Raw genomic sequence first — 13,365 nt, forward strand, 5'->3', positions numbered from 1 at the left:
TGGCTGGGTGGACACCAGCACATGATCCCAACCTGGGAGCTCTTCTCATCCTGTGCATGGGAAAAACAGGAGCAGGAAAAGGCTGGATGAGGGGTTTCCATGGGAGGGAGTGTGGTCATTGATACAGTGGATTTCAATGTCCTTTCCCAGGTTTTTGACCATCAGTAGACGACAGTAGTCGGTGTGCATCCCTTAAGGAGATGGTGTGCTTCGTGCAGGCTGGAGGGACTAATCTGAGGTCTCGGCTGAGCTGAGCCTGAGAGCCTGGCTTTGTGTGTGAGAGCATCCTCACGATGGCACTGCTCCACCAGCACACGCTGCCGTCAGGCCGACTGCTGGCACCGCTGGGATGAGGCTCTGGGCTCCCAGAGGTGTCGCGACCAGCAGGACCAGCCCCCATCCCCCTCCCGAACAGTCTGTGAGTGAAACAGAGCTAGAAATCCATCCCTTCGGCAGTGATTCCTGCAGGGAGCAGTAAATGAAGGGGAAATGGAATCTTATGATATTTAATCTCTTCCCTGTTTTCTGCTGACATTCCTGTTTGCTTTCCATCTTACCCCCGTGGAGTTTGCATCTCAATCCCCCAGGTGAATCAGGTTGTCCTACAGACCCCAGAAATTACTGTCTTCCCACAGAAATGCCTGTCCCCGCTTTTTTTTCCTCACAGGATGACAAAGAGCAGAGACAATAGAGGCCTCTGGCTTCCAGTTTCCTTTTGCAGGTGGGATGTGGCCCTGTCAGCTTCATCTTGCCACTCAAAAAATTACCTCTTGTTCTCAATAAATACAACTAGAATTACTTTTCACGTGTCTCCTGGTCACTGCTCCTGGGAATACTGAAGAGGGACGTGTTCAGAGGTCCTGCATGGTCCTTGGTGGGCACAGGCTCTTCTGGCCATCACCACTAACTGCTGTCTGAATGTTTCAGGAACAACCTCCTCTGGATACCTGTCTGCGGCAGGACTGTCGTGCAGCAATGACACCTGGTCCCTGTCTGGCCACCCGGCACGGCACAGGGGGGCCGGACATCGCGGTGCTGCCCCTTTCCTTGATGCCAGCCATGCTCCTCCTCCTCTTTCTTCTTCTCAGCCCCACCGGTGAGCTCCGCGTTGGGCGGTGGGAGGGGTTTTAGGCACCCGCGATCTCAGATTTGTGGGCAGATTTTCTCCATGGGCAGGATTGGCATGGTGTCCCCAGCAGCACCGAGGGTGCACAGGGATGGAGGGAGCAGGTCCAACACCGATGGGAAGATGCTGATGGCCAAAGGATGCTCCTGGGGTTGCTCCCCAGGACCTGTGGGACTGATCCTGCCGAAGCGACGGGTGGAATGTGCACTCATTCCCTCAGGACAACGGTCCCTACTCACTCCTGGCAGGCACTGTCCAGTCAGGCTGGGAAACATTTTAATCGAACTGGGAAAAGCCATTCCCGCTTTGGAACGAGGGTCTGCGCAAGTGCTGAGGCAGCACAGTTATCCCGGTGTGACTGGATCCGTGTGATTACAGCCAGGCGGTGGGTAACACATTCCTGCCTCAGCAAACCCGTGCCAAGGCACAGCCAGCCAGAAAACTGGGAATTCAGATGTAGTCAGACACCCTAATTGAGGCAAATCAGGTTTTGCCTTCCCACTCCCTCAGCGGGAGCTTCCCGTCCCCTCCCGAGCTGCTGTGGCAGACCCGGCGCCCACACTCGACGTGTGGGGATCTTGAGGGGACCCCGGTGGCTCTGCCGCTGTCCCCTGCACCGCCAGGCTCTCCAGGCTCTCCCGGTTCTCCCGGTTTTCTTCATTAATGGGTAGAGATTAGCCGCTAACGAAGGGCGATTTGTCCTCCCATTTGGTGGTTTTGTTTAGCGTCGGTGTTTACTCGAGCAATTTCCCTTTTTCTTTTGGCTTTGTGATGCTGGATCAGAGAAACACCGAGGGCCCTCTCTCTCTGTTCTCAAAGGATACCGTTTTCCCCTCGTTCCTCATTATGGTAGACACACCAGGCATATTTTTTCAGATCTCTCCTGACTTTGCTGGAGGATGCTCTTAAATGAATATTTCAGAGCTTTGATTTTGACTTAAAGGGAAATGAATATTTATCAATGTCTTTTTATCCACTGCTTCTTCGGCACTGGAGTGGACTAGGTGTTAAAAATCAATACAAACCAGGATGAAACGCTCTTCCTAGAAACGCTCACATCTCCACATTTTTGGTGCAGAGGTGAGCTGAATAATCTCTCTCTCCTGTTTTCCAGCCCACAGGGCTGCCATGTCCTTCCCTGTTCTCTCCTTTAGAGCCTCTCTGCTCCCTTGGTCTTGCCTGTGTAATCCCCACTTCTTTCTGGCGTCACAGCATCCCTTTCCAGCCTGCCTGGTCCAGCTGGGGAGGGCAGGAATGCCCAACCAGGGCTGGAGCTCCCTGGCTGCTGATGTTCATCCCAGCCACGGGCAGCATCCCTGCTAACTCAGGGATACATCTAGACAGTTGCCTTATTCTCGTTTCTCTTGGGGCTTCTAGGTCTTTCTTTGACAGCCCTGTTTTCTAGCTGACTTAATGGTCTCCCAGGCAACGTCCTAGCAAGGAAAAGGGAGGTGGGTTCATCTGCTCAACTGTCCCCCCGGGCTCACGCTGCCTCTCAGGGCGGTGACATCCGCCTCCGGAGCGGCTGGGATTGACCTTCACGTCATTGCCCGTGGGCTGAGCGTGAAGCAGGACAGGGCTGGTCCAAGGCAGGGCGAGGAAAAGAGGCCACGGAGCCACCACGGGCGTTGATGAGCCCTTGGGTGCTGTAATTAGCATGGAGGCATCACAGAATCACGGGATGGTTCAGCTTGGGAGAAATCTTAAAGCTCCTCTCGTTACAAACTGCCTGCCATGGGCAGGGACACCTTCCACTAGGTTTGGAAGGGTTTTGGAAGGTGTCACCCATGGGAGAGGGCTGTGCAGCCACAGCCTCAAGCCTGAGGTGCCTCAGATGGCCGAGGAATCTGTGCTGGGCTCTGGCATCTGCCAAGAGCTTGTGAACTCCCAGGGTACCCACAGGGGCAGTGACAGGGATGTCCACAAGGTCCAGCCACTTGTTCCCATCCACTGTCCCCTGGATCATGCTGCTGTGACCTCCTGGACAAGCCAGAGCCCTCAGTGCCCCATGCTGGCAGCATCCCAGGGGGGACCCCACATCATTCAGCACTGGGGCTGAGAGAGTTTTTGTGCCCAAAAAAATGCCCAAACTGTGGGAGGGGGGCCCAGCCCAGTGGGAGGAGCAGGCTGCCAGGAGGAGTTTCAGCTTTCCCTGAGCCCTTCCCTGAGCATCCAGACCTTGAGTGTGGGGCTGCTGGCAGGGCACTTCCAGAGCCCTCATTCAAACCCAGCTGGCTGGAATGTAAATGCATCCTGCAAACGTTCAGTTCCCTCTGGAGGCTGCTTGCTCACCCCCTAAGGTGGATGCACCCCATCAACGGGTGTGTTGGTACTTGCACGTAATCATGGAGCTTGCAAAAAGCAGACTTTGTTGGGGGGAAAAAAAAAAAAGAAAAAAAATCAACTAAAATGCACACAGGGCACAGCATCTTCCACTAGGAGATCTCCAGTGGGTTTCTCAAGGCAGGCAGGATGGGTTTTCCTCATCCCCATCTCACCACCCTACTTTTCCATGGGGCACAGGGCAGGGGGATGCAGGAGCTGCCCAGGGCCTGCAGCAATTCATGAATGGAGCCAGGGATTGATACAAAGATCCCCAAGGCCTGACTCAAGGCAGGACCCACCTGGGGTGGCTGCTGCTGGCCACTGGGCTCTTCAGTGTCACACACATGTCACCTGGTGCTTCAAGCACAGTCCCACCACAGAGCCACAGTCACCCACACGCTGCCTCAGTTTCCCCCACCGTGAAGCAGATGAACTGATGCCCTGAGAAAAGGTGTTTAATTTTTCCCCTACAAACCTCAGGTCTTTGCAGGAAAGGAAAGGGTCCCCCACCATGCCCACCCCATCCCTGCTGCCATCATCCTTTGAGCTCCCCATGCTTCAAGGGCTGGGGAGAGCTGATCCCTTCTCTTCTCCCTTGCAGAGCTGATCCCTTCTCTTCTCCCTTACAGGTACCACCTCTGAGCCCGAGCTGTTGCAATTCCCAGGTGAGATTCTTCTCTTAAAATCACTTTTCTCCAGGAAGTTTTGTAATTGAAACATGTATTTTTTTGGTTAAAAAAAAAAAAAGGGATTTGGGGAATTTCAAAAAGGAAGCATATTGGTTTGGAATAAAAAGCAGCAAGAAGCTAAATTTGTTTTACAGAAAGGAAATAGAGTTTCTTTATTATCCCTGTTCCACTTATTATCCTGAGAGGGGAATTTTGCCACCTCCTGCTGAGTCCCTGTCCCTGTGCCATGCATCACACACAGGCAAATAATTCCCTTGACGTGGCAGGCCAGGAGCACTTCTATGCCTGCTCCCTGTCACCAGCAGCTTGAGGGATCATCTCCATCCCACCGACTCCCACGTGGGATCAGCTCTGGATCTGTTTGTTGAGGCTCATAAGAGTTTGCTAATTGCACCTTGTCACTTGTCACCCATTGTATGTCTACACATGGGTGCCTCACATCTGCTTTCCTCTTCTCCTGTTGGGTTATTGCCCTTTAGGAGGTGAAATGATGGCATGATCATAGAGTCACACAATGGTTTGGGTTGGAAGGGACCTTAAATCCCACCTTGTTCCAACCCCAACGTGACATGGGCAGGGACACCTTCCACTAAACCAAGTGGGTCAAAGCCCTGTCCAACCCAGCCTTGATGCTGGTTCACCTCATTCATGTATTGAGATATGTTGAGTCTCCATGTCCTCTGCTTCCAGCAGATGAAGGGAAGCCCAGTGTCCCACCACCAGGTGGGCAGCACCAAGCCTTGTGATACAGAGAAGGGTCACCATTTTATTTAAGGAGCAGGGATTTGGAATAGTTTTGCTCCCCCTGAGTCTTTGTCACCTCCTGGCCTGTTGCCTGCTGAGGGACCTCTCTCTGCCCGTCCTCCCAGAGATCCGTCTCTCCAACGGGCCCAGCCGGTGCCAGGGGCGGGTGGAGATCCTCTACAACGGCTCCTGGGGGACGGTCTGCGACGACGACTGGGACATCGTGGATGCCAACGTGGTGTGTCGCCAGCTGGGCTGCGGCCACGCCATCACCCTCCCGGCTGCCATGACCTTCGGCCAGGGGAGCGGGCCCATCTTCCTGGACAACGTGGACTGCAAGGGCTGGGAGGCAGCTCTGAGCGAGTGCTGGAGCCACGGCTGGGGCATCCACAACTGCTACCACTACGAGGACGTGGCTGTCGTGTGCAATGGTAGTGAGGTTGGGTTCCCTGGGGGCAAGGAGAGCAGGGGGCCCCTGGGGGGCTGCAAGCCTTGGGGGGTGCAGATGCTTTGGTGGAGCCCAAGAGTCATACCCCAGTCTCTGTTCTTCTGATCCTGGGTCAGCCAAGCCTCCTCTGCATCCTTCCTCCACCCCTCTCCTCAATCCAGGTCACCTCCCAGCTCCACACGCTGGTGCTCCATAAGGTGACCAGCCTGTTTTGTGTTCCTTGTCACTCCCAGCTCAGGGACTTTGTAACCTCTCCAGCACGATCCTTGGGGAAAGAGCACATGCCCACCCACGTTCCTGCCTCTGAGTCAGTCGCTGCCCCACTGCTCTTACCCCTTCTGACTTGTCTTTCTTTGAATTGCTGAGCTTTTCAGTAGGAAAATGTTCCTAAAGGTGAGAAAAGCAGTGGAAAGTGTTTGAACTCGGCAAGTGAAAGTGGAACAACTCCGTGCCGACCCCTATGTACCCCACACACTTTCCTCCTGTGTAGCTACTCAGGGTTTGCTCATCAGCCAGGCATCAGTGAGCACTGAATGTGAGGCTGTGCAGACCCAGAGCAGCTGTTCAGTGAATCCCCGTGTCCTCCAGAAGCAGGGCATGGAAAAGGAAGGATGGAAAGGCAGAGATGATGGGTTGGCTGGTAGGTTGGACCAGAGAACAGAGGTCAGGGATTGAGCAAGAAACTGAGTCAGGGCACTGCTGGAGAGGAGAGGTGGAAGGGGTGAAGAAGAAGGTAGGGGAGGTGGGTCTGAGGGCAGAGAAGTGGCTTTAGCCCTTGGCAGAGAGCTCTGGGCAGGGCAGTGCAGCTGCAAACCCTCTTTTTTTCCCTGTTGGGGCTAGTTTGGTGCAAACCCTCCTGGAGCAGTGGGGTGGGAGGGATCCCTCCAGCTTCATGGTGGAGCAGCAGCAGCCGCCACCTCTCTGCTTCCCTTTGCAGAGTTCTCACCCACGCAAGCCAGCGAAGGACCGACCACCAGGACCCTCACAGCCCCGGTACAGGATGGGGAAAGTAAGCTGCTTGAGTGCTGCTTGCAGGGGGGACATCCTGGCTGAGGGCAGTGTCCCCTACCATCACCTGCTGCCCCTCTTGAGCCCCCCAGCTCTCCAGCTCTGAGGGGCAGAATCCTGGGGACCTATCATTGTGCTGGCCATGGCCAAACCCTATCCCAGAGCTTTCCAAGGTTCCCAAGCCGTGTTGCCCTAAAGCACCATCCCTTCCCCGCTCTTTCTCACTCGGTTTCTTTGCCATCACGGGCACTGCCAGGTCCAGGCTCGGTGGCATCCCTGTGCCGTGTGCAGGGACACAACATCCTTCTCACCACGTGCTGCCACCCTCCAGGTGACGGCAGCATCCGTCTGGTGAGCGGGCCCGACACCTGCCAGGGCCGGGTGGAGATCTTCTACCGCGGGAACTGGGGCACCGTCTGCGACGACGACTGGGGCCTGAGCGATGCCAGCGTGGTCTGCAAGCAGCTGGGCTGTGGGCAGGCCCTGGATTACAAGAGCAATGCCTACTTTGGCTATGGGACAGGGCGCATCCTCCTGGACAACGTCAACTGTGATGGCAGCGAGCCCTTCCTCTCCGCCTGCTACAGCCTCGGCTGGGGCATCCACAACTGCGGCCACCACGAGGACGCCGGGGTCATCTGTGCAGGTAGCAGGGCAGCGAAAAACCCAGGGACTTCCTGGTCTCTGAGGAGAAATGGCCTCAGAGATTTGCTGAGGTGCCCAGGGTTGGCCAGGGACCAGTCTTTGGTGCTGTAGGAACATCCTTGCTCCTTATCCACCGTCATCCTGGTGGTCTGGAGCAGGATGCAACACTGCACAGAGAGACTGGGACATGGCTGGAGTGGTGATTTGCAGGGGAAATGCATCTGCCATCCTGCTATTTCCCTCTGCCACTTCCCTGCTCTGCTGGCTGGAAAACAAGCTGCCCAAGTCCGGAATGAGTAAGCGGCTGCCAGGGGCTGGGCACGATGCCAGGCCCAGCCTGCCTCCCCTTCCCCTCCTGAAATGATGCATTTCTGCCATTCTCTGCTGATTACTGTTTATAATGTTAATAATCCCCCTGAATTCCCTCATTATCATGGCTAATGACGGGAGCAGTAAGTGCCAGTGCTTTCCCTTTCCTGCTATTAGGGGACAAAGAGGCTGATGCAGGAGAAAAGGGACAATTTTCTCAGGCTGGTCCTTTCCTCCTTAAACATCCCCATCCCCTCTGGCACCTCCCCTGGGCAGTGAGCTGATGGCATCACCATGAATAGCCTCTGCTCAGAGGGGTAGGAGATAAGACAGATTAAGAGGTAATGAATCCTGATGATAAACCTCCCAGGTACATGGAGAAGGAAGGTCCCATGTGGGACCCCAGCACTTGGGCTGGGGTGGAGAAGCCCCATTTCCAGCACCTGAGCAGCAGAAATGTGCAGATGGACATGGTCCATCCTCATCCTCACTGCCCTGGAGCATCCAGACTCACAGAATCAACTAGGTCGGAAAAGACAAAGACCTCTGAGGTCATCGAGTCCAACCACCCGGGTTTGCCTCCCATGGTCAGGATGTTTACAGCTGTGCATCTTTCTTCCTGCCATTTCACCTCTGTCCCTCTGTGTCACTGCAGGGCTGGACACGTCCACCATCACATCATTCACCACCTCGGTGGCCCCGGACTCCGAGGAGACACTCACAGCCACGGCCACAGGTAGGAGGTCACTCAGCTGGGGTCTTGTTGGGGGGTATCTGTGTCCTGCTATGACCCAACATAGTCACCCTGGGGTCCTGCCACGCGTGGGTGACACTCTGGAAGTGACATTGCCCATGGCAGTAACTTGCCATGGGGTAGCTCTGGTGCTGGTGGCTGCTGGCACTGACTGAAGAGGGGCAGTGGGTGCTGGATCTGGACGTCCCAACGCCTGTGTGTCCCCATGCTTGCCCCAGCAGTGACAGATGGCAGGGACCAGCCCTCCCAGGCCACTGAGGTGGTCACCACCATGCTCCTGACTGTCGAGCAGGAAAGTAAGTGTGCAGCTGCTGCTAGTTCTGCACGGGGTTCCCCATTCCTGGTGGGGGGTCACCCCGTATCCCCAGGGCTCACCCCACATCCACAGGGCTCACCCTAAGTCCCCAGGGGCTCAGCTGACATTCCCATGCTTCCCCCCATGCTCCCAAGGGCTCACCCCATGCCCCCAGGGGATGCTCTTATGTCCCCGGGGGTCACCCCATAGGCCAGGGTCTCACTCCACGCCCACAGGGTTTTGCCCCACATCCTCAGGGGATTGCACCCATATCTCCACGTGTTACCCTATAACACAGGGGATCACCTCATGCCCTGAATGTTTTGCCCCACATCCCCGGGGGGTTGCTCCCATGCCCCCAGGGGTCACCCCATAACCCAGGAACTCACCCCATGCCCACAGGGTTTTGCCCCACATCCCTGGGGGGGTTGCATCTATGTCCCTAGGGGTTGCTAGGGACCCACATCCCCAGGGGGTTGCTCCCACGTCACTATGTGTCACCCCATAACCCAGACGCTCACCCCACGTTCCCTGGGGGCTCACCCCATACCCCTGGAGGGTCAGCAGGGGACACTGGACCCCCTTGTGGAGCCCTGGTCCCCCCCGGTGTCGTGCCTGTGCCGGGGCCCCCACGCAGGTGGCGGCGTGCGGCTGGCGAACGGGAACGGGAGCTGCCGCGGGCGGGTGGAGGTGCGGCACCGCGGCACCTGGGGCACCGTCTGCGACGACGACTGGGACTTCCCCGACGCCCAGGTGGTGTGCCGGCAGCTGGGCTGCGGGGCCGCCCTCGCCGCCACCGTCCTCGGCTCCTTCGGCTACGGCAGCGGGCCCGTCCTGCTGGATAACGTGGGATGCGGCGGCGGCGAGGCTCGGCTGGCCGACTGCTTCCACCTGGGCTGGGGGCAGCACAACTGCGGCCACCACGAGGACGCCGGGGTCATTTGCCGAGGTGAGAGTCGGGGAGAGCCTGGGGGCCGCCAGCTGGGAGAAAGGGGGTCTCCAGTGAAGCTCAGCTCGGTGGAGTGGAAAACCGATGAGATAATGGGTGTAGGGAGGATTTTGGCCGTGCTCAGGGGGGTCTGCGGGAAGTGGGGTCTCCAAAATGGGGTGGTGGGTGATTAATGAGCCCCTGGGATTCCTCCTGCCTGTGGAGGACAGCAGCAGTGCAGGTGATGGTTGGAATGTGAATACAACCTCTGGTCTCTGTTTGTGCACTTCCCTGGAAGTGTAGTGGCTGCACATTCCACCCCACACATCCCTGCATCAGTCCCCAACCATCCCATGCTGCTGCTGGGGGGCTCTGACCTGACCCTGAGGGGCCTCCTGCTCATGGGGGACAGCGGTGGCAGTTGGTACCGTGGCTCACCACGGAGATGGCTGGAGTGTGTCTACCACCTCTGGTCTCCATTTGTGCACATCCCTGAAGTGCATTGACTGCACATCCCGCCCCACACGCCCCTGCATCCATCCCCAGTCATCCCACACCACTGCTGGGGGGCTCTGTCCTAGCCCTGGGGGGCACGGGTGTCCCCTGAGTCCCCCCTTCCCACCCCTTCCCCACTGTACCAGGTGCTGATGACACTGGAGACCATCACCAAGAAGCCACTGCTACGACCACCACGTTGGTCCCAACTCATCCCAGGGAGGGTAGGTACTGAGGTGTCTCTGGGGACTCGGTGCCAGCCCTGGGGATGCTCCACACTGGCACAGCGTGGAAACGAAGGTGGCTTGGGCAGTGGCACAGGCTTTGGCAGTGCCTGAAGCATCCACCTGGAGCAGGTCATAGGAGGGGGAAAAACTAGTGGCACCATTAAGTCATGGGCTCTCCTGGTGCCCCCAAGGCTGGTTCAGGCAGAGGTGACAGACCTCAGGTGATGGACCATTAGGTGTTGGATTTTGGATGGGAGAAGAGACGATGGACCTCAGGTGATGGACCATTGGGTGATGGACCTTGGTGAGGAGGGGAGGTGATGGACCAAAGGGGCTGAGCCAGGAACAGAGAATTATTGTCCGTTCTTTCAAGTTGAACATCCACCACAATGCCCTGGGGGTCACCCAGGTACTGGCAGCTGGTCACCCCCCCCGTGCTTCTGGCTGTGTGGAGGCAGTGGGGGAGCTGTGGGCCCCAGCAAACATCTGCAGAGCCTTGGAAAGACCAGAGCTGTTCCAAGGTGGTGGAGAGGGGGGCGCAGCACTGGGAGGGGCACGGGCAGGGGCTGCCTCACCCCGTGCCCTCCGTAGGGTCCCTGCGCCTGGTGAACGGCAGCCACCGGTGCGAGGGGCGCGTGGAGATGTTCTACCTGTCCCAGTGGGGGACGGTGTGCGACGACGCCTGGGACCTGCGGGACGCCAAGGTGGTGTGCAGGCAGGTGGGCTGCGGGCACGCCATGGCAGCCTGGGGGGAGGCCAGGTACGGCCAGGGCACGGGCTACATCTTCCTCGACAACCTCAAGTGCAAGGGCCACGAGCCCTCGCTGCTGCGCTGCTCCCACATCCGCTGGGACGTCCACAACTGCGACCACTCCGAGGATGCCGGTGCTGTCTGTGACATCCTATGACCGCCCGCCCCGCCGGGACCCCCCCGCAGGTAAGGGGGGACAGGGGTGATGCCCACAAAGAGGGGCTGAACCCTGACACCCACTCTCTGCCCCAGTTTCCCCACTCGCTCCACGAGGGCACGGGTTGAGCCCGCTGTGGGTGTTTGGGCTCTGAGGATGGGAAGAGCTGGGTGAGGACTGGGCTCTCCTCAGCTCCTGAAATACTGGCTGAAGGTTTTTTCCCCCAGCCCACCCCCTGGAAAAACAGAACCGCTTTTGGTGTGAAATCTGGTTGGTTTCAGCCATTTCTTTTAAGAGAGGAGGAGAGAAAAATGGACTTTCTGCTGTGAAAATGATGTTAGATTATACTCAGAAAATGTAAAAAGGGGGCTGAAATCCCACCAGGATGTTCCAGTGGCTCTGCAGCGAGTTGCTGCTGTTCTGCAATTTGCTTTGAAAACCCCTCAGAAATCCCAATACCAGCTTTTTCTTCCCATTTTGGTATCAGAAATACCGATCCCTCCCTCATTTCCATGCAGCAGAAATGCAGGCGTTGGATTTCACGCCATCTGCAATCCTCATGCCCATTTCCCCTCTTTCTTCTGCAAACTCTGTGGGGTTTTAGGAGAGCTCAACTGAGATTTCCCTTCCTGGGGGGCTTCAGCACAGCCTGTGTACCTGCCCAAAAAATCCCTTGGGGAGTGGGAAAGGATGGGGCTCCTTGTAGCCTCACCATCCTTCTCCATCCTGTGCTATCCAGACATGCTGGCTTTGACTGCTCTGTCCCATAAGCTCCATAACGCTCCGAGGTGCCCAGGGCAGGCAGGGAGCTGGCAGACAGGACACAAGCAGATGGAAAACCATAGGGGAGACCCCAAATCCCTTCCCAGAGCAAGGAAAGGGACACAGGAGCCCAGTCTCTTCCCAGTGCCATGCCTTTGGGGTAAAGACTGTTTCCCTCTCAGCTCAGGTGGAAGGACCCATCCTGCAGCACCAGTTGCCTTCACCACCAAGTGTTTGATTCCTAATGGGACACCAGGAAAATGATCTCTGTGTTCTCATGGATGGGGTGTAAGGGTGAGGAAGGGCTCGTGCAGCAGCACAGAGCAGGTCCCAGCTGCTCCCTCTGCTGCACTCATTCCTCTGTTTGTGCAATCCTTTTGTTAATAATAGACTGTGTGTATTCCTGCGTTGGGTTTTTTGGTTTTCCCATTTTTCCTTATATGTGTTTGGGTTTGTTTTGTGAATAAATAAAAGCCCTTTGGAAGTGCTCTGAGTCCTGACTTGTCTCCCTGTCACCCCCTTAAAGCCCCGAGGAGGAGTAAACATCTGAGGAAGAGGCAACGTCCCAAACCTGGAGGAGAAGGCTCAACTCTTGCTGCCAAAAGTTGATGCAAATCCCTTGATTCCCACCCAGCTGAGAGCCCATCTTAGACCCCTCCCCACCCCAGCTCTGGGGGTACAGCCCTGAGCTGCACCAGGCTCAGGGTTGGTTCCAGCTGTGGGTTTGTTCCCGGTGGATTTGTCAGTCATGTGGGCTGTGGGGTGGCCCTGGCCCCGTGCTAAGGCTGATGTTGGCTGCCTCTCCTCCACTTCCCTGTGGGCAGAGCTTTTCCAGCACTTTGCCCCCAGGCCAGATTTCCATGACTGAGGGGATGGAAGGGAAACTGAGGCACGGAAGCATCTTCCAGGCAGGCTGTGGCAGTGCAGCTCGACTTGGGCTTGCTGGGGCCCTGGGAAAGGGCAGGGAGGTGGTGTGTGAATAAAACCTCTCCTTTCCCAGGTCCTGCATGCTCCGCTGCCCACCCTGCTGCCCCCTCACCCCCCTCCTTGTCTCCTACCTCCAGGACAGCTGGGCAATGCCTGGGTCCTGCTGGGAGCAGGAGGGGGACAGAGCAGTCCCCGGCACTCCCCAGGCCCCCCTGCAGCCCACACCAGCTGGGGATGGGTCAGAGGGTGCTGCGGGCTCTGCCAGCTTTGCCGACCCCTCCCCATGGCTATGGGAGGTGGGGAGGGATCTTGTGGCCAGCTCTGGAGGCTGCTGCCTCTTGGGGTGTTGCAGGGAGGAAGGTGAGTAAGGCTGGATGGGCTTTCCCTGTTTTCCTTGAGGGCTGTGCCTTGAGCCGGCAAAGCCAGGCTGGGTTTTGGTGTTACCCAACACCCTGCTGTTCTTGGCTTTGGGCTGGGAAAGCAGATCCTGCTCTCCTGGAGCTTCTCCCTTCCACAACCTGCAATCCAGCAAGCAAAGGGTTTCCAGCCAGGAGAGACAGCAGCCGCCTCCCTTGTCTTCCAGCCTTTTCTCCAGCAGCCAGCTTGGAATGGGCTGGGATCCACAGGGATCCCCCTAGACACTGCACAGCCAAGCTGGACATCATCTCCATGGGAGCAGGGAGTGACAGGCAGGGTGGGAGCAGGGAACCAGCACAGGGAAGGCTCTGGAGCAGGGTACCAGCATGGGAATACTCTGGAGCAGGGTATCAGCACA

The 13,365-nt window shown here is 57.2% G+C and overlaps 1 protein-coding gene across 1 annotated transcript; it reads left to right on the top strand.

Moving 5' to 3' along the window:
* Window positions 1-2,960: 2,960 nt before the first annotated feature.
* SSC4D (scavenger receptor cysteine rich family member with 4 domains) lies at window positions 2,961-10,901 on the top strand. Its single transcript, XM_032707862.1, has 10 exons — window positions 2,961-3,018; window positions 4,081-4,116; window positions 5,010-5,315; window positions 6,270-6,341; window positions 6,672-6,986; window positions 7,950-8,030; window positions 8,270-8,344; window positions 8,981-9,292; window positions 9,913-9,990; window positions 10,585-10,901. The coding sequence occupies exons 1-10, from the start codon at window positions 2,961-2,963 to the stop codon at window positions 10,899-10,901; spliced, it is 1,650 nt and encodes a 549-aa protein (XP_032563753.1).
* Window positions 10,902-13,365: the final 2,464 nt, after the last annotated feature.

Source organism: Chiroxiphia lanceolata, chromosome 20 (assembly GCF_009829145.1).
Source record: "Chiroxiphia lanceolata isolate bChiLan1 chromosome 20, bChiLan1.pri, whole genome shotgun sequence".
NCBI classification, from domain to species: domain Eukaryota; kingdom Metazoa; phylum Chordata; class Aves; order Passeriformes; family Pipridae; genus Chiroxiphia; species Chiroxiphia lanceolata.